General features: G+C 44.5%; 2 protein-coding genes across 2 annotated transcripts in view; both read left to right on the forward strand.

The window, feature by feature from the left end:
• LOC137872030 (collagen alpha-1(XV) chain-like) overlaps nucleotides 1-21617 on the forward strand; it is a 48544-nt gene extending 26927 nt beyond the window's left edge. The window contains exons 3-44 of the mRNA XM_068710228.1: nucleotides 667-914; nucleotides 1018-1188; nucleotides 1899-2030; nucleotides 7122-7196; nucleotides 7965-8057; nucleotides 9432-9573; nucleotides 9956-9990; nucleotides 10188-10376; nucleotides 10541-10567; nucleotides 10733-10795; nucleotides 10972-11052; nucleotides 11199-11246; nucleotides 11374-11508; nucleotides 12400-12453; nucleotides 12788-12823; nucleotides 12954-13088; nucleotides 13367-13426; nucleotides 13547-13582; nucleotides 13702-13746; nucleotides 14008-14070; nucleotides 14347-14382; nucleotides 14496-14579; nucleotides 14693-14746; nucleotides 14884-14946; nucleotides 15139-15219; nucleotides 15566-15601; nucleotides 15741-15794; nucleotides 16088-16144; nucleotides 16365-16424; nucleotides 16558-16599; nucleotides 17383-17410; nucleotides 17563-17631; nucleotides 17829-17854; nucleotides 17974-18072; nucleotides 18170-18323; nucleotides 18467-18540; nucleotides 18664-18792; nucleotides 19042-19089; nucleotides 19173-19235; nucleotides 19716-19913; nucleotides 20011-20126; nucleotides 20224-21617. Coding sequence (XP_068566329.1) covers nucleotides 667-914; nucleotides 1018-1188; nucleotides 1899-2030; nucleotides 7122-7196; nucleotides 7965-8057; nucleotides 9432-9573; nucleotides 9956-9990; nucleotides 10188-10376; nucleotides 10541-10567; nucleotides 10733-10795; nucleotides 10972-11052; nucleotides 11199-11246; nucleotides 11374-11508; nucleotides 12400-12453; nucleotides 12788-12823; nucleotides 12954-13088; nucleotides 13367-13426; nucleotides 13547-13582; nucleotides 13702-13746; nucleotides 14008-14070; nucleotides 14347-14382; nucleotides 14496-14579; nucleotides 14693-14746; nucleotides 14884-14946; nucleotides 15139-15219; nucleotides 15566-15601; nucleotides 15741-15794; nucleotides 16088-16144; nucleotides 16365-16424; nucleotides 16558-16599; nucleotides 17383-17410; nucleotides 17563-17631; nucleotides 17829-17854; nucleotides 17974-18072; nucleotides 18170-18323; nucleotides 18467-18540; nucleotides 18664-18792; nucleotides 19042-19089; nucleotides 19173-19235; nucleotides 19716-19913; nucleotides 20011-20126; nucleotides 20224-20425 — 3641 coding nt within the window. The 3' untranslated portion in view covers nucleotides 20426-21617. The remainder of the gene's footprint in view (nucleotides 1-666; nucleotides 915-1017; nucleotides 1189-1898; nucleotides 2031-7121; nucleotides 7197-7964; nucleotides 8058-9431; nucleotides 9574-9955; nucleotides 9991-10187; nucleotides 10377-10540; nucleotides 10568-10732; nucleotides 10796-10971; nucleotides 11053-11198; nucleotides 11247-11373; nucleotides 11509-12399; nucleotides 12454-12787; nucleotides 12824-12953; nucleotides 13089-13366; nucleotides 13427-13546; nucleotides 13583-13701; nucleotides 13747-14007; nucleotides 14071-14346; nucleotides 14383-14495; nucleotides 14580-14692; nucleotides 14747-14883; nucleotides 14947-15138; nucleotides 15220-15565; nucleotides 15602-15740; nucleotides 15795-16087; nucleotides 16145-16364; nucleotides 16425-16557; nucleotides 16600-17382; nucleotides 17411-17562; nucleotides 17632-17828; nucleotides 17855-17973; nucleotides 18073-18169; nucleotides 18324-18466; nucleotides 18541-18663; nucleotides 18793-19041; nucleotides 19090-19172; nucleotides 19236-19715; nucleotides 19914-20010; nucleotides 20127-20223) is intronic.
• A 693-nt stretch (nucleotides 21618-22310) lies between these two features.
• Nucleotides 22311-26407, forward strand: ggh (gamma-glutamyl hydrolase (conjugase, folylpolygammaglutamyl hydrolase)). Its single transcript, XM_068710229.1, has 9 exons — nucleotides 22311-22439; nucleotides 23025-23133; nucleotides 23411-23461; nucleotides 23915-23999; nucleotides 24080-24218; nucleotides 24505-24611; nucleotides 24853-24943; nucleotides 25025-25159; nucleotides 25257-26407. Exons 1-9 carry the CDS (start codon nucleotides 22364-22366, stop codon nucleotides 25376-25378), a joined length of 915 nt encoding a protein of 304 aa, XP_068566330.1. The 5' UTR covers nucleotides 22311-22363; the 3' UTR covers nucleotides 25379-26407.
• The last annotated feature ends 814 nt before the right edge of the window (nucleotides 26408-27221 follow it).

The following is a 27221-nucleotide window of genomic DNA, read 5'->3' on the forward strand; positions in this document are numbered from 1 at the left end:
ACTGTGGAATGCTTTAATTTCTAGGATAACATATCAGTCCTCTGACCCATGGCTGGATTAACCCGCTAAGGGGGGGGGGGGGCTGCAGGTCGACCTGCTGTCTCTCTATGGATTGTGTACGCTGTCAACTCCGAGTATCCGTCAAAACCAGGAGCGCACAGCACACTCATCTAGCCACAGATGCCATTAACTTGAGGTACTCGTTAACTGATTAAAGGACTTTTAGTGGTGTATATTCCCACAAAGTACTCACCATACAAGGACCTGGTATACAGGCCTATAGAAGACTACTATAGTGATCATTCCTAGTCATTTTATTAAGGAATTAAAGGATTTTCACTTCTCTTGAGAAGAAGGCTAAAAGGGGAGATATGGCTGTAGGTGCTGCCAGACAATCAGGATTTGTCATACATACATTAACACACTAATTGAAAATGTCTTTTGGCACCAGCAAAAGCATGAAATGCCTTGATCTACTCCAGAGAAGTTCAGTTTGACGCCATGCTGTTTCCATACGACCATATGGCAGCGATCAGTCTTCTTCTGCTTCTTTGTTTGAGGACTTGTTCAGCTTCAGTTTATTTGTGTTTGGTGAAGGTGTCAGTAGGACATACACTTGGTTTCCCCCGTCCTCTAACATGGTGTCCATGTTGGGTTTTTTTGCAGACCGCGCTTCCCTGGCAGCCTTGGACTTGACGGAGTTGATCGGCGTCCCCCTTCCTCCCTCCGTCTCCTTCGTCACGGGTTTCGAGGGCTACCCCGCCTACAGCTTCGGCCCGGACGCCAACGTGGGCCGCCTCACGAAGTCGTTCATCCCCGACCCGTTCTACCACGACTTCGCCATCACGGTCACAGCTAAACCCACCACGCGGCGCGGCGGTGTGCTGTTCGCCATCACAGACGCTTACCAAAAGGTAAACCCACGTACATCCTTTCATCTCTGTTTCCCCGTTAGCACCTTTTCTTCAGCTCAAAACGGAGAGAAAGCACATAACGACTTTCTTCATCTCTTGTAAGGTTGTACACTTAGGTGTAGCGTTGTCCGAGGTGGAGGATGCTTCCCAGAGGGTCGTGTTGTACTACACCGACCCAGGAACCAGAGGTGGGACCCAGGAAGCAGCTTCCTTCAAAATGGGAGACCTGACGGGAAGATGGGCGCGGTTCACCCTGACTGTACAGGGGGCAGAGGTGGGTTCAATGTCCCTTTGTTTGGGTGAAGATGCCGTGGGCGGCATTTCAGGTCCTCACAGTGGAAAAGGGCAAGAAATAAAGGACATTGTGTGAACTTTGGGACCACCATGGACCGTTTTGTTCATCCAATATCATACTAATATTGAGGCACAAGCATTATAGTAACGAACGGTTGAGTCAGGCTAAAATCATTGACGTTTGTTTCTACTTCTTAGCCGATTTGAGTCACTATAGTGAGTATTTACAGCAGCAGGATGCAGTATGAGAGTAAGTCAACTACAGTGCCTGTGTGCACTGTAATCAAGGATCATGTCAGCCAATGCAACAGTGGCCCATTGATGTGTTTTTAATAGTTTATGGACAACAATGGAGCTAAGGCTTCGGCTGCACACACAGCACTTGTTCTGAGTTCACATCCGCTGTTGGTTTTAGTATCTTCATGGGACGGGATGTTAACAACGAGAAGACAACAGATTTATCCTTTAACAGTGCTTTGATGTAAGTTTGTGTTGCCTGCATGGTAGAAGCAGTCCAAACTGTTCAAATGCTCCACACAGGGGTGTTAAACAGGCAACATGTGGCTCTTTTATCTTTGACAGATGTCTACGTCGATGAGGGTGTTGTCCGAAAATGTCTCAATATGTGTGGCCGCAGTGAATAAAGTCTCTTCCACAGATTTTGTTTTTTTTGTGCCCTTTGCCGCTCAGGTGCGTCTCTACATGGACTGTGAGGAATACCACCGAGTGGCCTTCACCAGGAGCCCTCAGCCTCTCACCTTCGAGGCCAGCTCGGGGATCTTCGTGGGGAACGCCGGGGGAACGGGCCTGGAGCGGTTTGTGGTGAGTCTGGATGGGACCGGATCCTTCGTGACTGCCCCGCTTCTGTGCAAATCAGCGCGTTTTGCGGCACGCGCTCATTCGGGATCAGTCGTCGGCGGGAGCTGCTCCTCTGCGTTGTCGGTTCCTCAGTCAGTGGGTTTGGATCAACGGGTCGAGAGCAGACGTCAAAGCCGCCGCGAGTCGCAGAAAACAAACGTGGCGTTTTGGGCCTATTTTAGGTTGGAGACATGAACACAATAGTCTTTGTTGGCAGCTTTACGACCGGCACGGGAGACAAGGAATGGATGACCGCATGTGCTTATGAGCACTGCCTTATCCTGTGAGAGCTCATAAATGACAAAGCTGTGTGTGATTTACATTTATTTTGCGGGGGGGGGGTGGAAATATAGCCGAGTCTCATCTTGAATGACTTACGCTCGGTGCAGCTGTGAGCGCGAATGCCAAAGTGGAATCAAACAATACGGTTGTGAGGTCGGAGGTTCCGACGCCATGCAATTGTTTAAAAATATCCACGCGTGGTCATAATGAGGGCGTGCGACAGAGACGTGCTGAGAAATTAGATCCGGGGGGAAGAGGTGGCAACACATGCGGCGCCCGCATTCTGCTCTCAGTGCTCTGGTAAATGAAAATAAACCAGTGAATTATGCTCCCAATCATCTATGATTTGCTGTTCTGTAACTGCAGTACGAGGCAGTGTTTGTCCCGGTGTGACAAGAGGAGATGATGAGGAGAAAATAGTTCGGGAACACCGCCAAAATAATGGATGTAAAAAAGGTTTCATTGTTGTCAAGTTTAAAGCCTTAACCCAGAATGTAAAATATGAATAAGAGAAGAGCGTCGTGCGTATTATGAAACATGCCAACAAGTCTTTTTCTGAATAAATCAACTCGTGGCCGGGGGGCTAAACTTGATCTTGATCTTTTAAAACAAGAAGCAGGCCTCTCCTCTGCTGCGATGCTACCTCTGTCCTCCTCTTCCCCTCCGAGTCGTAGTTCATCTGACGGGCACACTGAGATGTTCCGCTTCCAGGACAGTGGAAAAGAAAGTTCTTATTGCTTTTTTTTTTTTTTTTCCCCTTGTTAAAGATTTTATCAGAGGAATCTGAGAGCCAAGGACGGAGAAAGTGTGTTTATTCAGCATTTTTACTGGAAACATGTATCGGAGAGGTTTCTCTACCTACTGTGGCTTAAGACTATCATGAAGAGCTAAAGTCAATTCATCCTAGCATCATTTAAAATCATATCAGACATATTCTTTACCAGCAGAAGTGACCAGAAGTGACCCACTTGTTTTGACTGACTCCAGAGGATGACTTTCATTGACTTTATAGTGGCTCGGTGGGGAAGCAGAGATGCTGGACCTATAATAAAGACAACAGGAAGTTGTGTTTTCCCATAGTAACATAGTTCAATTAAGTATTATTTAAATTAAAATTGAATTACCATCATCATTTCAACCTTTGTTAAAGCCTCGTGGGAACAAAATCATTTTTGTTGCATCTTATTCAAATTTCTAATTTATCTGAAATAAAACCACTATAATAAAACCCCATTGCTCTAAAGGAATATTAGGCAGATTGTTTTTTGTTTTTTGGAAAGAGTGAAGCTAGATTCTTCCCCCCTGTTTTTGGTCTTTATGCTAAGCTAATACTAGCTAATCACCTGCTGGCTCTAGGTCCATATTCGTAGAAGCGGAGTAAGGTAGTAGTCCTCTGCTGGGAGCCGACGCCACGCCGCTGGAGGCTCAGTCTGGGATGTTGGGCCCGCTGGAGGGAAGGGGGATACAGGAGAACCAGAACCAGGACTGCGTTTGGGCAGACTGTCAGACCCTGCTGCAGTATAAATGAGAGGAAAAGGAATCTGGTGCTCCTAAACGCTGCTGCTTTCGTCCACAGGGAACGCCAAAATCTACACAAAGTACCTCGTAGTAAAAAAAAAAGGAGAGTTTATCCCTCTCATAACAAATATTAACTAACAGCAGGAACCTCTATATGAAAGAGAGAGAGAGAGAGAGAGAGAGAGAGAGAGAGAGAGAGAGAGAGAGAGAGAGAGAGAGAGAGAGAGAGATCATAGGTTGGATCAGAACGCTGGAAGCTTTTACTGTCTGGCAGAAATCCCATCTATGGCCATCGTAAGCTGGGTGACATCACCCAGAGGCCCTCTAAAGCCTTTATTTTCTCTCTCTTCTCTCTCTCTCTCTCTCTCTCTCTCTCTCTCTCTCTCTCTCTCTCTCTCCTATCTCTTGCTTAAAAGAACCATCTCTTTCCGTGCTCCCTTCCCTTCCCTCCTAGCCTCCCTCTTTCCTCCCCTCTCGGACAAAAGAGGACGCGTAGTGGCTGTCGGTCTGCAGCTGCTCTCAGTGTTTGAACTGGCAGCTCCGTCAGAGATCTTCTCCGTCTCCTCCCAGGGAAGCGCAATAACAGCAGCGGTAGCTCTCTGCAGCAGCGCACTCGCACGCAGCTACACATGCTAGTGGCAAATACACCCAAAGAACCTTCTCCCACACTGACTTATTCACTGGTATCTTCGCTCTCCTCGGCTTCACTGAAACACACCCCATGCTGGGTGGTGTGGCTGGCACCATCTGTCCGTGTCTGCGCTTGTGTGTGCAAACCCCCTTTTTTTAATGTTTCTGATTCTCCCCGTGCAACTGAACGACGCTCATGTTCAAGCTGTGTGCATGCGTGCAGAATATTCCGTGGCACAGATTCAAGCATGCCGAATTGGAGCTGTAGAAATGCTGGATGCAGCTTTATGGACGCACTATTTTGACTGTTTTGCAGAGTTTGCAATGAAATAAAGCTGCACAGTTAATTGAAATTTGATCAAAATTACAATACAGCTTACTGCAATTGTATAAATGTATGAAGCGACCATTTTTTAATTAAATATTCTCTGGCTGCTGATCATGTTCCACAGAGATAATAAAACATCTTTGTTTGGTTCAGACCTCCGCAACAATCACACCACAATCATTTAGCTACGTTTATCAATGACTTTGAGAGTAATGATGTGAAAGTTATCATTCCATCTATTATAGCAAATTTTGTCACGGTTGCAATACCAGTCAAAATAATCATAATAATAAAAGAGGCGCTCGGCACGTTATCGGAGAAAGAGCTGTTTTGTATGCGTTGTGGCATAGTTATCATAACAGCATATTGAAATTATGAAAGTGGACTGATGGTATGGAGAGTGTTCTCTCTCACACACACACACACACACACACTTGGCCAGCACCATCGCAAGTGACCTGCTCTCTGTTGCTTTGGCAACACCACTTTCCTCAACGTGGTGACTGTCAGCAACTGCCGACAGAGAACAGAACCGTAGGAGTACTTAACCTTTGTCTCTGCCATCCCTGACATCTGAAAGCTCCTGAATACCACGAGGACACTGACCAGACTGCAAAGTACACACAAACCATCTTCATCCACATCCAAGGCTCGGATACGTTGAGTTATCTATAGATATATAGATATAGATATGTATAGATATAGATATCTGTCTGTGTTTTAAATGAGGAGACTTTGAAGAGCACGTTTGGAAGCAGTCATCTGTGTTCTAGGCTTAGATGTGTGTGTGTGTGTGTGTGTGTGTGTGTGTGTGTGTGTGTGTGTGTGTGTGTGTGTGTGTGTGTGAATTAAAAAAGTTCTACAAACCCATCATCTAAAGTCCTTCATACAGAGGAGCTCACATGCAGCAAGGAGCGGAAACGTTTGCGTGGCGCATTCTCTCTTTACTTCAGATGTGTTGTTTACTGCACAAACAGATGCATCTCATTTGGTTGTTCTCTCTCTCTCTCTCTCTCTCTCTCTCTCTCTCTCTCGCTCTCTGTTCTTCCGCTCCTTCTCACTTCTTCGTCACCATTACGGTTCAGAGTCTGCGCTCCGTTTCATCAGAAGCAGCTGTTTGTCCCCTGGCCTGGACTCAATATCAATAAACGTGGCTGAAATTGCCTTTAGCGAGTCTTTACTGATCTAATAATGGGACGGGCGCACTGACTCTCAGATCTGAAGGGCCAATTGAATGTGTGCACACACTCGAGCGTGCACTAAGTAATTGGAAAAAAAAAAAAGAAACGGGGGCCTTTCATTGGCATGCAACGGTTGCATACATCAGATATTTCTACACTCTCTCATAACCAGATTAGAGCGTTTAGAACTTACTGTGATCATGTATCAGAATAGTGACTCTGAACAGAACTGACAGACTTCTTCACGCTTACAAGCCGGTGATCGTAACAACCAAATATCACTTATTCTTCACAATTTCAACCCTTTAAATGTCAGTTTGTTTACATAATGCCAATATAGTTATGACATTTGTTAAATTATTTTCTATATACCAAATGCTTCCCACAGTCTGGGATATGTCAATAATTAGCAGCAACATGGACACGAAAATAGCATTTATTAGTCCAACAAGTATGAAAACAAATGGTTCAATCTGGTAGAAAATAGTCAAAAGTACAATTTTGAAGTGCTTTAAATGTTAGAGTGCATGGTTATGTAATGCTGTGATGGCTGTGGGATCAAACATTGTGGTTTTACTGCTTCAATCGAGACATTTTTAAGCCTCTGTATTTTTAGCTGCAGAGATTATTAAATAATTATTATAGAAGCGTTGAACTTCCAAAATTGAAACGGTTGTAGTGGTAAAGTGTCAACGTGTTAACTTCACTGCAGGTCCCTTGTTGAGCCACAGACATGAACATCTGTCCGACAGCTGTTAGCAGAATCAAAGACGGTCCAGCGTTTCTAAACAGAGGGGCTTTCCTTTGGACACTACACAGGTGCACTGTGTTACGTTATGATTTGAGCCTTCAAACACAAAGTTATTATTAATCAATACAGTTTTGGATCAGCGTGAGACACCTGTTTCACTGCCAGAGTGTGCGTGTCACCGTGTGCAGTTGTGCGCTGGATGATGTGTGGCGTAATGGTGCAGGGGGAGAGCTGGATGAACTGCAGCGCGGCGCTGCTGCGTGGGAAATCTCCGAGCTTTCATAAAATGTAATGACACACACAGTGAACTGAAATTACCACGCAGCATAACACGGACTCTCTCTCTCTCTCCTCTCCCTCTCCAGGGCTCCATCCAGCAGCTGGTGTTGAAGTCGGATCCCACGGCCCCAGATGACCAGTGTGAGGAGGACGATCCCTATGTGAGAGAACACACACACGCACACACGCACACACACACACACACACACACACACACACACACACACACACACAGAGAGAGAGTCTGACAGAAGGGACGTTCCTGTTGCCTCAGCAGCCCAAACGTGTTCAACGTGGAACTATTCCTCCCTCTACTGGTGGAAACAGTGCACTACAGTAAACCATGTGGACAGTCCCGTCTCTATACTTGTGTGTATTTAGTTCTCCTTGATGCTACACTTTATGGTTACATTTGAGACAAGTGTGTGCGTCCAACAGTTTTGGCTGCACACGTTCTACTGTTCAAGTATTTATTACACATTTCCCATTCTTGTAATACTGCTAATACTGTATATACGCAGTATACTCATACCCACATCTTGCAGACTATTATATTTATTGCACCTCTCGTTAGATGCTACAGTGCATCGTGTTGTCTCAGTACCTGGTTTGAATCACAAGCTGATATTTTAATATGAATATGCATTTTGCCTGATATTTGTTCTCTATATATATATATATATATTTGAGTTCCCTGCTTCCTCACCTGAGCTATCCAGTGTTTTTGAGCTACGTTCAGTATAATCAGTGTCATGACAGAAACTGTGGGAACCAAAGCACTCCCAGTGTGTTTCTATTGGATGAGGGGGACACTGCGTTGTTGGCTCGTTTCCTCGCTCGGTGTTCTGCCCCTGCAGCTCGACCCTCGCGTCGTATTTGTCCGCTGAAGAGCATTTAATCATCTCTTCTGACTCTCATTCTGTCTGCAGGCCTCTGGGTACGGCAGCGGCGATGACGCGTACGAAGACATGGGGGGAAGAGACGAAGTGAAGAAGACTGTGGAGGAGAGAGAGTACACATTGGTGACTGCACACACTCACACACACACACACACACACACACACACACACACCCCACTTTCTCTCGGTCTACCCCATTTCGCTGGGTTGGACTCGGACCAAAGAAAACAGCTTTTATCCTCGGTGGCCTGGTGGAGGCTGGAACGCGGTGATATGTGCTGCTCCCTGCCAGCTCTCTGGGGTTGGGAAGGTTCTCCTTTCTCTTTCTTTGCCTCTAGTTGTGGGAGAAAATGACCTCAGCTGAGCAGATCTCTTTTAATCTCATTCTATTTTAGACCGTGGCTAAGTGGAGAGCAGGGCCGCCTTTCAATCAGAGGGTCGGTGGTTCGATCCCCGGCTCCTGCTCTACTAGTCTCATGTCAACGTGTCCTTGAGCAAGACACTTAACCCCTAAATGTCTCCCGTAGCTGCGTCTACGGTGTGTAGATAGAGACTGAATTGTAAGTCGCTTTGGATAAAAGCGTCTGCTAAATGACCGTAATGTAATATAATGTAATGTAATGTAATTTTATAGATTAAAAAACAATTTAATTTGGGGTTTTATTCCACTGCGCCCCACCTGTGTAGAGGGAGGTGCTTGTCCCTGCTTTACTTTTAATATTGAGTTGTTTCAGGTTCGGTACACTGGCCCTCGTGTTCAGGACGCGAGATTTAAACATGCTAAAATAAATACATAGAAGAAGAACTGAGAACCAGGTTCTTTTTAACCAGGTTTTCCAATGATTTTAATTCTGTTCTCATTACTTTAAGGTTCATTGTAACTGATGCTAAACACGTACCTAAGGAGGAAAACATGTCATCCTGTAGAAAGCAGACTCAAAAAGTCAAAATAATCTTCCTGACTCTGCCTTCCTCTTTAATTCTTGTCCAAATAATACAACAAATTCTGGCCCAAATGAAATACTTTTACTCTGATTTCGTGGATGGTACCTGAAGTACCTCGGTGCTCGTCCAACTAGCTCTGAGCTGTTTGAAAACAATGTCCTCCTGGACCACATAGGGACAGTCAGAAGACAGACTCGACAAACCCAACGCTCCTCAGGAAAGAAACGACTGATTGCTTTTTCATTGCCACTCATTCCCATGGATCTTTCATGAACAGGGGGGGGTCAGCAGATCTGGTTAAAACATGCTGCAGAGGTAATGTTGAAGTAATGCAGCGCTGTGAGCCAGCTTGGTGTTGCTTTCACACTGTACTTGGATCTGGTCTGAGAGAAAATACTTCCCACCATCTGCGGCAAACACTCCCTTCTCTTTCGTTTCCCCTGAGCGACTGTGTTCATTAATAAATCAAAAAGTTAAAATCCCAAATATGCACACATGCTAGGCTCGTCAAATTCCTAATTTTCTGAATGACTATGTCATTTTTTTCCCCAGCACCTCCCGGAGCTGGACCCCACTCTCAGCACCCCCGTCCGAGCTCCGCCCACTGAGATGCCGCGAGGTGATGATGACGATGATGATGATGTGGACACAGAGGCGCCTTCTGGACAGGAAGTGGAGATGACCACAGTGAGCGGTAAAAACAAAACAAAACATTCTTGTTTTTGAATTATTGTATTTTAGGAAATCTGTCTTTGGTGGCAGCAAACTGTAGATCTTTGCCTTTTTCTTTCTTTGAGGTACTAAACCAGAGACCGTATCCTCTGTCACATACATGCAACAAGCATGTATTTTATATGTGACATGGAATTAACGCCATAATACATGAACACGGCTTGTATTTCCCAATTTCACCAGCAGATGGTGCTGCAAGAGTCTCTCTTTTCCTCTCGTCTGACCTGCCCTGAATTAAGATTATATTAATAGGTCATATAATCATGCTAATAAAGTGCCGTTGTATTGTAAACATGTGTTTTTTTTGTTTTTTGTAATGGGTTCACTTTGTGTCTTTGTTGCAGGGAAATCATTTCAGGGAGCTCCAGACTCTGACACTGTAAGTAGTGATTTTCTTCAATAATTGAGATGACGAAGCAAAGCGCAGCACACATTAAAGATGTTGAGTGATACGTGTATCTGTGTATACGTAGATTCATAATTCATTGCTTTATTCAGTAATAGGCAGGATAAGATAAACATGTGATGTGTGTTCCTGGGACTGAATGAGTCACTCAGAGTCTATTCAACCTTCAGCCCCTCCAGGCGTCTCCGGGACAGAAAGGGGATCGAGGGGAGCCGGGTCCATCCGGTCCTCCAGGACAGCCCGGCCCTCCAGGACGAGCCTCGGGAGATGGTGAGGGAGGGGAGCCGGGACCCCGGGGTCCACAAGGACCACGGGGTCCTACGGGTCTGCCTGGGCTTTCTGGGAACGACGGACAGCCTGTGAGTTTTATTTGCGATATTCAAAACAATCTGCTTCCAAACTGAAACAGAAACTGTTTAAAGAACGTCGTACAAATGATTTAGCATGTTCTGTTGTTCAGGTCAGTCTGACAGGTCACAAGATAAAATGATGGATTACTTTTCTATTCTTGTCTTTTCTCCAGGGAAGCAAAGGTGAAACTGGTGTCCCAGTAAGTAAAGTCTTTCTTATGGGTCCATTTCTTTAGTGTCTGATGCAGGAATGTGTCCTTTTTTCAAAATAACGCAACAATATATATTCTTACAACTGGAGAAAACATGGCCTCTGATATGATGAGATGTAGCGTTGAGCACAGCTGTTACTGTCTTTTTCCCAGGGAGCAACTGGGATTCCAGGATTCCCAGGACTACAGGGAGAGCCTGGTCCTATGGGGGAAAAGGTAAACAACATTCCCACTGTAATAGCATGATACCTGGACTTGAATATGAACAGCATGTAAGTACTTACAAGACAATTCAGTGCTGTGTGAGTCGTCACAGAGCAGTGTATAAATCAGTAATGAATCATTAAATGTACAAATAAACACATGAACGTCGCCGTTGCTGTCTCCTTCAGGGTGATCGTGGTGTTGGACTACCAGGTCCTCCGGGCCCTCCTGGACCTGCAGGTCGAGCAAGCAAGTCTTCCACGTCCCCGGTAGCTTATTAAACCATTTCTCGGTCCTCGTAAAATCTGGTGTACTTTAGTTTATTAATGGCATTTGATTCAGAAATGATCGTTTAAGTCCAATTATGCTGGACTGTGTCAAGTGATGGACTGGTCATGTGTCATGTGTTCTTCAGGAGGGGTCTGGATTTGAAGACTTTGACAGTGATGCAGAGTTCGTCAGGGTAAGTGAACTTTTTGTTTTCTCTCTCTGTGACAGCAGTGAATATTCAGCATCACGTTGCAATCCCATTTTATTCTGAAACTTTTCCCCCTTTGTGTGACCGAGATATGTCGCCTTGTTTCAATCAGGGGCCTCCAGGGCCTCCCGGCCTCCCGGGAGAGCCGGGGCCGCCAGGAACCCCATCGGAAGAGTTCTTTCCTGGACCGCCTGGGGTCCCTGGGAAAAATGGGAAGGATGGAGAGAAGGGTGAACCTGGACTGCCTGTAAGTTAAACATTCTATTTTTCATGTACATTCCATCAATAAGAACACAAACATAATGTCTACTCGTCTGTATTGTATCATCTGTTAACTGTACTTCAGTAAAGCCTTGTAGCGCCACAGCTAAACGTAAAGCAGACGCTGCCAGAGGAACATTTACTTTCTCAGAGCAGGGATCAATCTCTTCTCTTTTGTCTGGTTTTCGTCTTTTCAGTCATTTGTAATCGCATTTAATTTGTTTCAAAGGTGCAATGTGAATATAACCTGACTTGAGGCCGATCCTCAGTCAGTGAACTCGGCACCGCTGACCCAACTTCTGTTTTCAGGGGATTGAGGAGTGGTTTAGTGGCTCTGGTTCTGGGTCTGGGTCTGGGTCTGGTTCAGGGTCTGGTCAGGTATTTAACCATTGGATCCCATAAGATCCAAGGGACTGGAAAGACAGTATTTCCCCCAACTTCATTTTGAAAACACATGTTTATTTATTGCTTGCTGCACAACACAAGTGTTAAACCATGTTGTGTGTGACTCTCCTCACGCTCCAGTAACAGCAGACACTACTGTGAGAGCTTCTGAACGTGGTCTGAGCTGCAGCATCTGTTTGGGGGAAATGTGTCTTTTGTCTTTAAAACGCCAGAAGCTTCTGCTAACTGTGTGAATGGACTACTCTCAGGTTTACAACCCTCTCTGCTGTTAAGTGCATACAAGGTTTATTCACTTCAGTCCTCCGTTAGCCCATTAGCTTGCATTCAACATGTTCTCATTTTAACCCTACTTAGTTGAAAATGATGAATACACACCGGCAATTTAATAACCCATGCCAACTGTGCAGAGCTGATTCCCATCTGGAACAGATAGATATGCATCTAATGGATCTGAAATATATCACTCTTGCAGGGAGTTGATGGAAAAGACGGGGATCCAGGACCTGCTGGGGAGAACGGAGACAAGGTGAGGCTGATGAATATTAGTTTGGCGTCATCACAATGTGTTCATACTCCGGACCGACATGCATACTCACAGTTTGAACGCCCTCCGTACGTACGTGAATGTGCAGCGCGCCAACAGCGACTTGGTCCGAGCTCGCGCTGATTTCCCTTGAGCGGGCCTCTTAGTGCTCCAGAAACAATTACACACAAACCGGATAACCGGCGAACGCAAAGAGCCGAGCTCCTAATGAGACGACCCCCGCGGACCAATGGAGCTAAGGGGCTCGAGTGTAAACAAGTCTGTGGTGCAATAGCTGCTCTGCCGGTGGTTTTAATGCATTCCATCTGTTGAACAGGGAGAGCCTGGTGCAGGCGGGCGAACGGGAGCGAAGGTAAACTATTGATTATGTCATCCTTAACTGGACAGTTGTGTCGTTGTGTTGCTTCTTCACGTTGTACCACCCTGTACGCTCACACGTTTCGTTCACTTATTGGTTTAAATGATTGCTTCATCATTTGCAGGGAGATCAGGGCCCTCCAGGGTTTCCAGGCACACCGGGCTCAGAGGGTCCAGAGGGACAGCCTGGTCCCAGGGGTCCATCTGGCCCCGCTGGGCCCCCAGGTCCTCCCGGGAGAGGCTTCGCCATGGGCTTTGAGGTACGGGCCGTTTCACTACTTTGTGAAACAGCTAAACCTGTCGCATTGATGGCGTGAATGATGTCATGAGGAATTAGGAGACGTTGATATCCGCTCAGAGGGATTACAGCGCGATGGTTGGACCTTTTCATCATATCTACCCAAAGTCCTATTGCAGAAACGCCTGATCTCATCACAGAAATCTAGTTTAGTCTCTAATGTATGTTTCTGCAGTCAGTTTTTCACAGTACATCAGTTAAGCCTGAGCTCACTGTTCTTTTTGTCAAATATTGTTTTAGGACTTGGAAGGATCTGGGATGCAGGGTGGTTTTGGAGATGCGCTGTCCAGAGGCCCACAGGTACAAACTGCATACAGAGAATTCTGCGCCATAATATTTAGCTTTCATAATATCAATCATCATACAAACGACTGCTATTCTTGTGACGTCCGGATGAATGTGCTTGTATTTGTTACACAGGGTCCTCCAGGAATCCCCGGACTTGAAGGACCCAAGGTGAGACATGTACATGTCTGTGATGCTCACAGTATCACTGTCGTCAGATTGTGCTCTGAAAGCTGATTATGTCGTTATTTGCGGGTAAAGACATTTTCCTCCCTCTCTGCCTCTCGTAGGGGAACGATGGTTTAGACGGCTCCCCGGGACAGCCAGGGCTAAAGGTGAGTCTGCTGCCGTGTCCTTCTTGAGAAGGTTAGGGTCATCTCAGCGCAGGCTGCTGGCCAAAGCTCCGTCAATGTGTTGAACTCTCAGGTCACGGCCGCAGAGTGAAAGGCCGGCGAGGTGTTCTGGAGAGCAGAGAGACGCCGCGACCAGGTTCACGACCTCCCCGGGTGTGGTTCTTGTTGAATCTGACCACGAGGTCCTCATGTAACCTTCCCGATGCGTATGCTTGATTGATGTTTCTCTGCGGGGGTCTGTAGGGGGAGGCAGGCGTTATAGGACGACCCGGGTTCCCAGGACTGGAGGGACTGAAAGGGGAAGAGGTCAGTAAACTAATAGATACATGAACAGATAAAGGACTTCATGCTTTTATTAATAATGGTTATTTTGGTGGAGTAGATAACTGGGAATATTATTTTTAATTTAAAGGTGGATCTAAAATGTGTTGATGGATGCAATGTGTCACGTACAGCACATATGCATTTCTACTTTTGATGTATCATTCTAAGACAAACTAAAGAACAATGATGCATCAGGAATAAGGATATATCAGTGAAGAATACTGCTGCTAGTAACTGAGTGTCTTGTGTCATCTACAGGGACCAAAGGGGACCAGAGGAGATCCAGGACAAAAGGTAAAACCTCATGTGTGACGTGGACAATGTGGACCCACACACACTTTCATTTAGAGCATTTTCTGTTGCCATTTACTATTTGGCTCAAATGTCAAACGGGGTTTTTTTTTCAGGGAGAGATGGGACGGGATGGGCTCAGTCTACCCGGCCCTCCAGGACCACCTGGACCAGCAGGACCCATTATCAACCTCCAGGATGTAAGTAGAACCTGATCTCAACCACTCAAGACCAGGCCTACTTCCAGTGTTGCTGTTTGCGTGTCCTATCTGTGTGACCAGATAACAACATTCTCCTTCTGCCTCAAATCCAGCTTCTACTGAACGATACGGATGGTGCCTTCAACTTCTCGGGGATTTCTGAAGCCGTAAGTATCAAACAACAAACTTGATCTTGGAGCCACAACGACAGCATAGCACATGACTCAAGAGAGGACACAAACATGTGGAGGAATGATGTTAGATTTTGGAGTTGTCTTAATTTGTATTTCCTAAATGTTTGCAGGGACCACAGGGTCCAAAGGGAGACAGTGGGTTACCAGGAGTTCAAGGACCTCGAGGACTGAAAGTACGTGGGACATGCATGCCCATATGTCTGCTGATATATATTAGCAGACTGAATAGACGAAACAAACATGATGTGCACGTTGCCTTTCTGTGTCTACATATGGTTTGTTGACGTGTGTTTGTGTGTGTGTGTGTGTGTGTGTGTGTGTGTGTGTGTGTGTGTGTGTGTGTGTGTGTGTGTGCGCGCACGCAGGGTGAAAGGGGAGAGTCAGGACTTGCCCTCGCAGCAGATGGATCCATGTGGTCAGGCCTGGCTGGACCCAAAGGAGTCAAGGTTATTTATTTTTTTTAACTTTCGGGATTCAGCTCATTTTCCTCATATTGGGTCTCAACCACTCGTACGAACAGATTCATCCCTAAGAGGCTTGCACGATTTAGGAGAACTTCTCGTTGGGCGCAAACACAATTTAAGAGTTACACAAATAGCCGAAGTTAGGAGCGCTTGATGAATCCGAGTATGAAAAATTCTTTCACGAGGTCCATTGTTGTTTTGCGTGAACTTACTGGGGATATTTAGCGTATGCACGTTCTTCAGGATTTGAGTATCTGTTTAAACGGCGCACTGTAACTTCATTTCAATGGGACTTTACAAATCGGTTTAACTGTACATTTGGTTGCAGGGAGATAGTGGTGCATCCGGACCTGCTGGACTTCCAGTAAGTATTGGCAGCGAGCAACAAATAATTTCCGGTTCTGTAACACGAGTAACTTTAATTGTTGTCACGTGCTTTAGGATGAAGGTGCAATGAATGCATTTAAGAGTCACTGCCACTCACTTTGTTTTGTTCCCAACAGGGGCCTACCGGACCACCAGGACCCAAAGGAGAATTCGGTTTCCCTGGTAGACCTGTAAGCACCATGAACTCACCAAACATTTACAATTTGATTAAAAGGACACTTTCTTATGTTAATCGTTGGCTCTTTGATCAGGAGATCCAGATTAGAAATATAGATTTTTTTATGTTCCTTTCAATGGAGAATGTTTTGACATTAAAAACTCATAGTTTAAATACAATACACCTGCTGTTTGCATTCAATTAAGTCACACATTTTTACCCACATTTCCCTGTGGGAATCATGCTTTTGGTTAATGTGTGTGTGTGTGTGTGTGTGTGTGTGTGTGTGTGTGTGTGTGTGTGTAGGGACGTCCAGGCCTGATGGGACCTAAAGGAGAGAGAGGAGACTCTGCAGGCCTGCCGGTGAGTCACACGCCTGAGCTGAATTGAGAGCATGTAGACGTTTGTATGTGTAAAACAATACAAAAGACACCGGCTCACAATCTGCAAATGAAACGTGTAGCGACTGAGCAGTAGAATATGATTGAATTGATATTGCGTTTAGTTGTACAGCAACTTGTTTTCCTCTTTTCTTTCTTCCATTTTTGATCTGTTTTTTTTTTCTCCCCGGTTGTTCATTTAGGGACCTCCCGGCTCCCCGGGGCTGCCAGGCCGTCCAGGAATATTCAACAGCCCGAAAGGAGTAAGCACACACACACACACACACACACACACACACACACATCCATCAACACACAGCTCTGACACAATTCTCATCGGGTGTGTTTTTGTTTACGTGCTCACTGTCCTCTCTCCCCTTCCCCTGGTTTCTGAAGACCGTGTTCCCCATCCCTCCCAGACCCCACTGCAAAATGCCTGTAAGTTTCCGTCTCTGCTGATGAAACGTGTCGTCCTGAATGTGTTTTATTACAACACGTGGAATATTTATTTAATTTCTAATGGCAAATCTAATACAATCTGTCATCCTCCTTCTTTGTCTGTATTCTAAATCATATGAGTCAAAAGACACGAGCGATGCCGTTGCATCACCTTTAGCACATGCTAAAAACACCACAGTCCACATCTAGATCGAGCTCTTTCTACCGGCCTTTAGAGTGAAGGCGAAGCTGCATCCTAAGTGGCCGTCCATCTTCATTGAACCTCAGCTCCCTGCACAATCTCATCACTTTGTTTATGGATCTAATTATCTCGTCTGCTGATGCCCACTCAGACGCCTCTCCTCGTCACAGACTCCCCTAATGATCCGTCTCTTCTCGCACGTCTCCCTTCTCTTTTATTCCTCTGTGTGTACACACACACACACACACACACACACACAAGGTGCATGTAGCTCTGTGTAACACTGCTGCTGTACCTAACCTTGTGTCACTCAGAACTGTTCCAGGATGGTTCTAAAATATTCCTGCATGCTGCATGTCCAGTCTGGAAAGGTGAAGGCTCTGTGCCGATCCACAAAGGAGGTAGTGCTAAAATCTGCATGTTTCCTGTGCATGTTGAGGATGATATTAACAAGGCCAATTGGTTGATTTCATATTTCTCAGGAGGGAATGCAGTATGACAAGTGTTCCTTTCTTGGATGATTACCCTGATATTTATGTGTGATTTCTAAGTGTTAATATGTTTGTGCTCCATTGTTTCAGCTTAATCCCAACGGAACCATTGCAGTAGGTAGGTTGGGTCACATAAATCATGAAACCTGAAGTCTGTTTTCAACACTTCTGCAGGAAACTCGTAAAACATACAGTAATTGCAATACGCATAGTTTTTTTTTTAAACTTTAGACAAGCAACTCAGTTTAAGTTTGGCTCTTTGTCTCCAAGGTGACTGTCAGACGGGACCGAAAGGGGACAAGGGAGAGCAAGGTCTTCCTGGGATCCCGGCGCCTCCAAGTGAGTCAACACTCTGAAAAGTGTAAATGTCATCAAAGAGAAAATCATAACTTATAATGAAGAGGATATGGTATAAAGAACAAATCTATAAAGTGTGTTTTAATGTGTAAATTTAAAGGTCTGATTTTATCTGCAGAAGGACATTTAATCTTTAAAATCATTAGTTATAACACCCACCTCTGTTCTCTCTGCTCTAGACTCTTTTCTTCCCAGGGGAGGCTGGGTAAGTTTCACATGAAAGTTTTTATTTTTTTAGTGCTTTTAGTGCTTTTAGTGCAGACTAACCCTTCAAGTCTTGTGTGTGTGTGTATGTGTGGTTTTGTCTGTGCCATGTGATCCCAGGGGGCAAGAGGTGAGCAGGGCACTAAAGGAGAGAAGGGAGACAAGGGGGAGGCGGGGTTGCCCGGGCAAGCAGGTAACGCCGGGAGACCAGGTCCTGTGGTGAGTCAAGATTTGATTTAGTCTTAGTCGTGTGTCTGATGTCCTTGTTAGTTTTTATTTCATTAAAGAGTTTAACACCGCTCCTGACGTATTTCAGGGACCCAAAGGGGAGTCGGTGCTCGGTCCGCCGGGCCACCCTGGGGTGCCAGGTTCACCGGGTATTCCAGGCTATGGCAGACCAGGACCGGTCGGCGCTCCTGGGCCGCCGGGGCCTCCCGGACGCTCTGGGTCAGCCTCGAGATACGGCTCAGGTACAGCTCATCACTCATAGAATTACAGCAACATGTTATCCTCTGTAGAAATCACAGTCTACATATCTTTGTAACTGATGGGATCAAACACACAAGGTAATGAGGAGCTTGCGTGAAAGTTGTTGACATTTTTGTTACGGCAGCTTTGACCATTGCCGGCCCGCCCGGACCTCCTGGACCAGCTGGACCTCCTGGACCGTCGAACAACGCGGCATCTGTAAGTGGAACTACACACAATTGATACACCGGCAAGCTATGCACATGTGCGTGATTACACACCAGCTGTTAGATCAGTATCATAACAATATCAACGTTTTTCTTCTCTTTGTTTGTTCCTCAGCTGAAGACGTTTGCTTCCCGTGAGAGCATGATGCAGCACACCGTCAGGGATGCGGAGGGGACTCTGATGTACGTCACGACCACAGGAAGCCTCTTCCTCAAGGTCTCCCAGGGGTGGAAAGAGATACAGGTACCGCCTTGGACTACGTGTATCCATAGGTTTGGTAAATCCGACACCTTGAAAAATGAAGACGCAGCATACAGTTGCTGGAAAATGTTTGAAATGTAATATGCGTGTATGTCAGAGCTTGACTGATTTAAAATGGTGTAACAGCGGTTTAATTGCTCTTCTGTTCATTACTTTGACGTTTTCATGGTCAGCGTTGCACTGAGTGAGTCTAAACCCATTGACTGGAAAATATGTCTTTTGTCTCCACAGCTCGGCAGTCTGATCCACCTCTCTAATAACATTATTCCACAAGATGAGGTACTTATTTTTTTTTTTACTAACGTTGTACTTTATATGCAGCATTTAATCCATTTAACATCTGTTTTCAATTATGTATTTAGCCCCGGGTTTCATATCAGATAAGAGGAGACACGATGGAAAGAATACGTTCAGTCAACGAACGGGTGAGTGTCAACAAGTTTGTGTTATTTAAGATATTTTAAATCACCTGATTTGGGGTTTGGAATATTGAATATTCTGCCACATTGATTTCGTAGAGGAATGCTACAAAAGGTGAATTATTGATTATTATGTAACACGTGATTCTATGAAACATTTAAGACATTCATACATGGTTTTCACAGCATTGTGCGATCGGTCAAATGTGTGAATTATTGAGTGAGTGAGGAAGGGAGGAAGGGAGTGAGGGAGTGTTTGTGTGTGAGTGACTGTGCACCTGTGTGTCTGTCCACAGCTAATTTCACATTCTGCTGCATTTTTGGGTGGGTGGTTTATGTACGTTCGTGTTCATTATCAATGCAGACTAACCCTAGCAGGGGTCACTCAAGACTGAGGTCTTGTCTAACTGTCACAAAATATTCCGGATTCTTACTCCGTATCCCAGAGTGGACTAACACCGATCTGTACGCCTCCTCTCCCTCCAGCTCACCCTGGTGGCCTTGAACCAGCCCCACTCAGGCGACATGATGGGGCTCGACGTAGCCGACCGGATGTGTTACGATCAAGCCAAGGCCATGGGTTTGGCTCCAAACTACCGCGCCTTCATTTCTTCCCACAGGCAGGACCTGGTCCACGTGGTCTATCCCGGTCTCCGGGAAACCCTGCCAGTTACCAACCTCAGGGTGAGTCCGTCCGCTCTCCTGCTGTCCATCACGCAGGAATCCTCAACATACAAAAGAACTCCTGGCTGCATCCAACCCACTATGTGTCTTCTTTTAGGGGGACGTGATGTTTAGGAACTGGCGGTCAATTTTCAATGGCGACGGTGGGCCAATGGATGCCAGGATACCGATCTACTCCTTCGACGGCCGAGATGTTTTAGCTGACCCCTTCTGGTCAGTTAACTCGATTGACTTACTACTTATTTGTGCCTGACTGTTGGTATTCTGTTATTTCCTGTCATGTTGATATCCTCTGTCATCCTCTTGTCAGGCCTCAGAAGAGCATCTGGCACGGCTCCACCAGCAGGGGTCTCCGGGTGGTGGACAAACACTGCGAGACGTGGCGAGCGGACCACATGTCTGTCATGGGCCAGTCATCGAGCCTGACCTCAGGTCTGCTCCTGGGCCAGCAGACGAGGAGCTGTTCCAACCAGTACATCGTTCTCTGCATCGAGACCCGCAAAAACCTTTAAATATACCACTCCACCATGCCAGCCGCCGTAAACACTAAACACTCGGGGAAAACATTGGGTGCTACGTGTAGCATTTTATGGTTTTTAAAACAGAGGACCACAGTTAACGCAATTCCTTTCACAAAGAGGACGTTACAGTACGAACATACGAATGAAGGGCGGTAACAAAGTGTTGACAACAGCCAAGATAAAAACTCCTCGTGTTCAACCTGGTGGCACATAATAAGTAAAATGCAACATTGAGGCTCATGGAGGCTGCCAGTCTCCCCTGCAGCACACATGTTCATGACAATAATGCTAACGTCTCAAAGAGAATGTGGTAATGATTTATTAATGTTAAAATGATACACGCAGCACCTTTAACCTTTTATTCAAAGACTCATTTCACAAGAATCAAACAAAGTAGCTTTTCACCACACATAGTCACCGCGGCGTTTTGAGGAGAAGACGTCTCTTTTTCAAGTTTATCGTCTCTTCGTTGTGCGAGACCGAAGATGCAACGGGAGTCTGCAGCCTGTCCTAAAACGTGGCCGTTTTTTTTCTTGGGGATTTCCAAAGACTTTTTTGCGATGGAAGCGTAAATAAATGGCTACTGTCACTGTTTTGTTTACAGGTTGTCATGGAGGATGTTTTATATAAAGTTTGTAGAATTGTTTTAAGGGCGAGAAATTTGTTTTGCGTAACTTTACACAGTCCCTCGTCCAACAGCGGGAAGACCAGCCAGCCAGTGTTGCCACCAAAGTCATTTTTGATGCACTGTACTATGTTCTAGTTTAACATCGTTTGTGTTGTAGCTTTTCATACATCTTGGTGATCTCACATCTTAGCAGTTATTTCTCTCAATAGGCTATTTAATTTAAATTCAATGATTTATTTATACCGTCACAGCACATAACATGAAATCAGATGATTAAAGTTAAGAATGTAATTTATAGGTTTTTTTTTTTGTTTGTCAAATGAATGTTTCTTCTCACTTTTTGCCTCTTTTCTATCTTTTTGTACAGTTTTTTTTTATGTTTCTAGATCTCTGGATAATGGTGACAGCAGTCAAAATTAAATTCCCCCTAATGTAGTGATACAATTGAAACAAGCTAAATATTTTCATCCTGAAAAAGAAATTCCAAGGGGGAAAAGTCACATGTTTTTGTGTAAATATTGGTGCTTTGTTGAATAAAGTTTTCTCTTTTCATAATCTGCTCTTGTTTCTCAATTCAGTGCCGAAAAAAACCTCAAATACCTCTGACTGTAATAGAACAGTTTACAGTTTGTTCTGTTGGCCCAAAAAATTATTATAACTTTTATTTGGTTATGAAAAATGATGCCCACAGACGTTCTGAGACGGAACTTTTCCAGCTGAAAAGTAAACTTTTCGTTTGTCCTCTCTAGTGGACATGTTAAAGCACCGTGTCTATCTTTGCTGCAATGTTGTGACACTTACTGGACATTATACACCCATTCCAATAAATCTGTGATAAGTTAAAATAAAAAATAAAAATGTAGGCTCAAGTCTGAATCTTTCTGAGCAAAGATAAAACAATAGTTTTTGGTAGAATATTAATTTTAAGGTTTCACTGAAGACTGCTAACTTGAATTTGGAATCTATTGTTTTAAAATTAAAATAAACGTTTTTTGGACATTTTAGTTTTTACATATTTTGTTCTACAACCTAAAACCAAGCATTTCACAACTTAATTAAAAAACTTCATTTTAATTATCACCACATAGTATATTATACATAGTATGTTTGCATCTCGGTGGTTAATTATCCGTGTATTTCTGGAAAAAAAACCGAAATCATAACCTCGGGGAATTGGAGCCAAACGGGAAGCTTTTATTTTGAATGAATGAAGTAGCCCGGAAGTGATGTAATCAGCCCTGTAACAGCTAGAACGGTAGATACCTGCGCGCGCTCAGGTGCTACTTCTAGAAAACAAAACGATGTTGCTTTTCTTCTGCGTTTCTCTTACGTGTCTGTTTTGTTCTTCAGCCAAGAGAAATGACAGACCCGTTATTGGTAAGTGTTCACGTTAGTCACCGCAGCGCTTATGCGACACTACGGGATAGTCCCAGGTGAGTCGACTCAAGTTTCAGGTGAGTCGACTCAAGTCTCAGGTGCACGACTCCAAACTTAAGAAAAACAACCACGGCTGACCGTAACAAACCGGCGTTTCTTTGGCATTTGCACACACAGTTGAACTCTCGGCTGCAGCCTCTACCTGTAACTTTTGTGCAGAGATCTGCACATAAGTGCATGCTGGTAAAATATGTCGCCATGCTGTCAGGTAACTAACTACCTGAAATGTGCATGCACTATACAAACAGCTTGTACTCTATGAGAGTAGGTCAATATACCTGTAATGTTGCCTTTTTAGTCTGTTTATCAATTAGAATGTGCACTTCCGTCTGTGTGAAACGTCAGCCTCTCAAAAGCTGCGCATTGCATTCACAATAAAAAAAAAATACACTTTTCTTTCCTTCTGTAATTCACAATTCACAACGTTGAGCAACACCTTGGTATCATTGGTTAAGGCTGGAAAAGGACTCTTTGCTTAGGCTACAGACCTAACTGGTTGAACTGGTTGTGTTTGTCTCTCAATAGGAATACTGGCTCAAGAAATTCGTACCCCAAAACCAAATCAAACGGCTTACATTGCCGCCTCTTACGTCAAGTTCCTGGAGGCAGGAGGGGCGAGGGTTGTGCCCGTCATGTGAGTCATCATCTCACGATCATCTACCTCCAGTGCAGGAGCCTCCAGCTCCACAGCCTTTTGTAATATCCTGATGCCGTGTTCGCACCAAACGCAAAGCCAATTTTGGCATCTCGTCTGCACCGACTCCGGTGTCGACGGGTCTCATTCATTTCTGTGGAGAGCTGACCGTATCTAAATTGGCACAATCGCGACTCAACCTCAGCTTTATGTAAATGATGTGCTTTGCGTTTATGCTCTTTGTGACTTTCAACCTGCTCTTTCTTCATGTCTACAGGCTCAGTCAGACACTGGAGGAGTATAAGAGACTGTTCAACTCCATTAACGGGTAAATGTGCTGCAACACAGTAACTCGTTTAGCTGTCAAAGATTGGGGAAGTGTGTTCCAAAATGAATAATGATGCGATATGTGTGTATGTGGTCTTTTATAAATGACCATCTGGAATCTGCTGACGGCTCAGCATGTGTCAGAAAAGTCCAAATGTACAGCATGAGGCCATTAAAGCAGTGCAGTTGGGAGAAGGCCACAATGCTCAGTTCTTTAACATTCTGGACATTGAAATGAACCAAATATCCCATGAAGTAATTGTTTTTCCCCCCAATGTGTGGACGGACAGAAAAAACAGATCCACCTGTTGAACGACATGCAGAGCTGCATATCGAGACGGTTCCTCAATGTTTTGATTAACCTCAAAATATGACGCATCGAGTTAAAACGGCACCTCTGAAGGCCGCAAGCAGGTTCAATGCTGAGGGGTTCTGACTCCGTTGTTGTTAACAGGATCCTTTACCCAGGAGGAAGGGCCAGCATCTACTCCTCTCGGTACCAAAGAGCCGCGCAGATCTTTTACGAGCTCGCCGTCGAGGTAAAAGTGTAAAATGTTAGCTTTCTAGGCGTCGGTGCGTTTGTGCCGGGTTGTGCTGCAGACTGTACGTGACGTTTCAGGCAAACGAGAGGGGCGACTATTTCCCTGTGTGGGGCACCTGTCTTGGATTTCAGCAGCTGTTCTATTTCGCGAGCGTGAAGACGACGCTGACGTACACCAACACAAGCAGTATGACGCTGCCCATGTGCTTCACTAACGGTACGGCTTTTGTCTTAACACCGAGTACGTCTTTATATTAAATGTAGCAATATAAAAATCTTTTTTTTTTTTTTTTTTTTAAAAGTGTTAAAATGTTATGTTCATTATAATCTGAACATTGGATTATTACTGCCATCAGTTTCCATATCAACGTTGTACCAGCAGTTATCCCAGTGTGCGCGACAAACATGGATCAACCTCTTTAAATATGTTCTGAAATGGTGTATTTGTTGACAGATTAAATGTGTTATCAATAACAAATAATAACGGTATGACCCATTTGCAGAAACCAAAGGCAGCAGGATGTTTAAAGGCTTCCCTGCTGAACTCATGGAAGATCTGGCTTCTGAGCCGCTGACGGAACACTCTCACAAGTTTAGTTTGGCAATGTCGGTACGTCAGTCTCTACTGTTATGACGAGAAAACATGACCCGTTACCCACACCACGTATCATCATAATAATAATAGGAAGGAGTGTGGAGCACGAGGGCCACAGCTCGGGTACACCATCATTGCTGGATTAATGTGAATTATGAAGCCTGTTTTCCTTTCAGAACATAAAGAGCAGTGAAAGAGGACATCGGGTGCAGTGGAATCGGGTGCTTTGTCGCTAACCTCCGTCTGTTTCTTTCAGAACTACAACGCAAATGAGGAGCTGAAAAAGTTTTACAAAATTCTCTCCACAAATATGTTTGGAACAATTGAGGTTGTGTCAACGTTTGAAGGTAGGTACAATGCAGCGTCACTTAATCGGTACGACTTTCTTTTTGTGAATGAGCGCTTTCTCTTCCCTTACCTCTCGGCAGCATATGATTACCCAATTTATGGGACGCAGTGGCATCCGGAGAAAAATGCATTCGAATGGCGAAGTCCTTACATTCCACACTCTCCACCAGCGATACAGACCACCTTCTACATGGCTGAGTTCTTTGTCAGCGAAGGTATGAACGCAGCATTGTCCGTGGTTCTCTAATTACAGAGTCTTTGACTGCGTCACGGAGCCTTATTGATCTGTACATTGTTTGTCTCTCCTTACAGCCAAGAAGAGCTTCCATAGATTTAGATCTGAGGAGGAGGAGAGAAAGGCGCTGATATACAACTACAAACCTGTTTACACTCGGCCCCAAAGCCTCTTTGAGCAAATGTATTTATTCGGTTGATCGTTTGCCGAGTGGCTTTTCCTTTTTATGGATTCTAGGATAATGTATTGTCATTATGCAACACAGGGGTTGCACAACGAAATGCTGCTGTAGTCCATCTGTTACACAAGAAAAACACGACAAAACGTATAAATACAGGAAGGCATTTTTTTTTTTTTAAATTTGCATCATTTTGCTGTCTCAATCTCATTAATGTTCTCACATAATCTGATGTCACTCCATCTGTTGAATCTTCTACCAAACGAGTAGTGAAATGGATTACGTGCAACATGAACCTTGATGCGGGGCAGGATTTGTTTGATTGTGCTTTGCTGAAGCTGTAACTGGGTGTGCAGCTGAGTGATTAAAGGCTGGTGCAAACGATGCATAGAGTGACATCTTGCGTTGGATCCTTTTGAATGTTTTCGGTCTTCATTTGGATCACATGCGCAGTTACCGACATGAAATGGAATTTAACTTTTGAGTCCAGCAAACGTCTTAAAGCTGTTTTCACTACCTGCTCCAAAACATACAGACAGTTGGCAACAAGCCAGGGAACGTTAGTGGATCATTTAGCTGCTTTAGAATATTCCTCTCAGGGTTTATCGGGGACCAAAACGGAGCTGAAAAGAAAGTCCCTTGTATTTTACAGGTGACCAGAAACACGACTCCAAATGAATGCTAATGTTACTGTGTGTCTGATAGACTTCTAAATAGACAATGTGTTCGCATGTTACAACTTAAGACGGTGAAAATCACTACAGCTTTAAAATTCACAATAAAACGGATCAGCAAAAGAAAACACTGAATATAACACACAGGAAATATTGTTTCTTTTTAGAGTAAAATGATTGAGACATCCAGTTGATGAGACTGGGGTCTCGATCACAATACTACTGGTAATGTGATTTATGTACTCCGGTAAGGAACTTTCAAGATGTGAAAATGAGCATGTGGAGCTGAGCTATCAGGGAATAGTGCTGCAGATAATCTCTTAACATGCAATGAAATGTAACGCATATAATCATTCAAATAAAAACCAAGAATTCATCCCTTTTGCATTGCTTTATTTGACAATCTTCCATTCAGATGCATAGTTCCTAATCGCTTCATGCGTTGAACATTGTTGTCACTGATTTGAGCCGAGCGTAAGAGACTCAGCACTATCAACCGTTGCAGATTGAATGCTGTTTTTGTCACCTCCTGTACTGTTCTTGAACATCTTATAGTCTCATGCAGATTCTCTACATTTGAGCTTGGTGTATCGTCGTCATTGGGCATATTTACAGGTTTGATATTTTTTTCTGTGCAAAAAATGAAAATCCCTTTTGTTTTCTCAATGCAGTATTGCATTGAGAAAACAAAGGGATTTTCATTTTCATTTGAAAGTAGCCAGCTGTTGAAAGTAGCCAACATCAGCAATTTACAACAATCGCTTCCATTTTGGGAAATATGCTGAGACTAGTTTAAAGTTTGTTCTGCTGGCCCAACGTTGGCTAAGAGTAACTATTCATGCTGCTCCTTTGGTTATAGAGATTATGTCCGAGATATGTTCTGAGCGGGACATTTTTCCGTTAAAAATGACCATATACCATATTTTGGGTATTTTTTTCTTTGCTGCAATTTTGACACTTTCTGTGTCATAATACAACCAGAGATGTGGATAGCAGACCATCTCAAGGTGTCACTCGGAGAGAACCAGAACATTCTGATGTAGCATTTCAAAATTAAAGCCCTTCAAAATCACATTCATGAGACAATGTGTCTAATTGCAGATGGGATTTTAGAGTAAATGGTCAACCATACCAATATAGCTCCCCAAAAGTGAAGTCAAAACATTTCCTTCACCCCCCTTGTTGGCTGA

Source organism: Cebidichthys violaceus, unplaced genomic scaffold, assembly GCF_023349555.1.
Source record: "Cebidichthys violaceus isolate CVI_PGR_0920_01 unplaced genomic scaffold, fCebVio1.0.p SCAF_15, whole genome shotgun sequence".
Classification (NCBI taxonomy): domain Eukaryota; kingdom Metazoa; phylum Chordata; class Actinopteri; order Perciformes; family Stichaeidae; genus Cebidichthys; species Cebidichthys violaceus.

Excerpts from the sequence above, each read along its gene's own strand:
- ggh (XM_068710229.1), top strand. The coding sequence starts at position 22,364 with ATGTTGCTTTTCTTCTGCGTTTCTCTTACGTGTCTGTTTTGTTCTTCA. Across the intron at positions 23,462-23,914 it reads CTGTTCAACTCCATTAACGG|GATCCTTTACCCAGGAGGAA; the intron begins GTAAATGTGCTG and ends TGTTGTTAACAG. Across the intron at positions 25,160-25,256 it reads TGAGTTCTTTGTCAGCGAAG|CCAAGAAGAGCTTCCATAGA; the intron begins GTATGAACGCAG and ends CTCTCCTTACAG.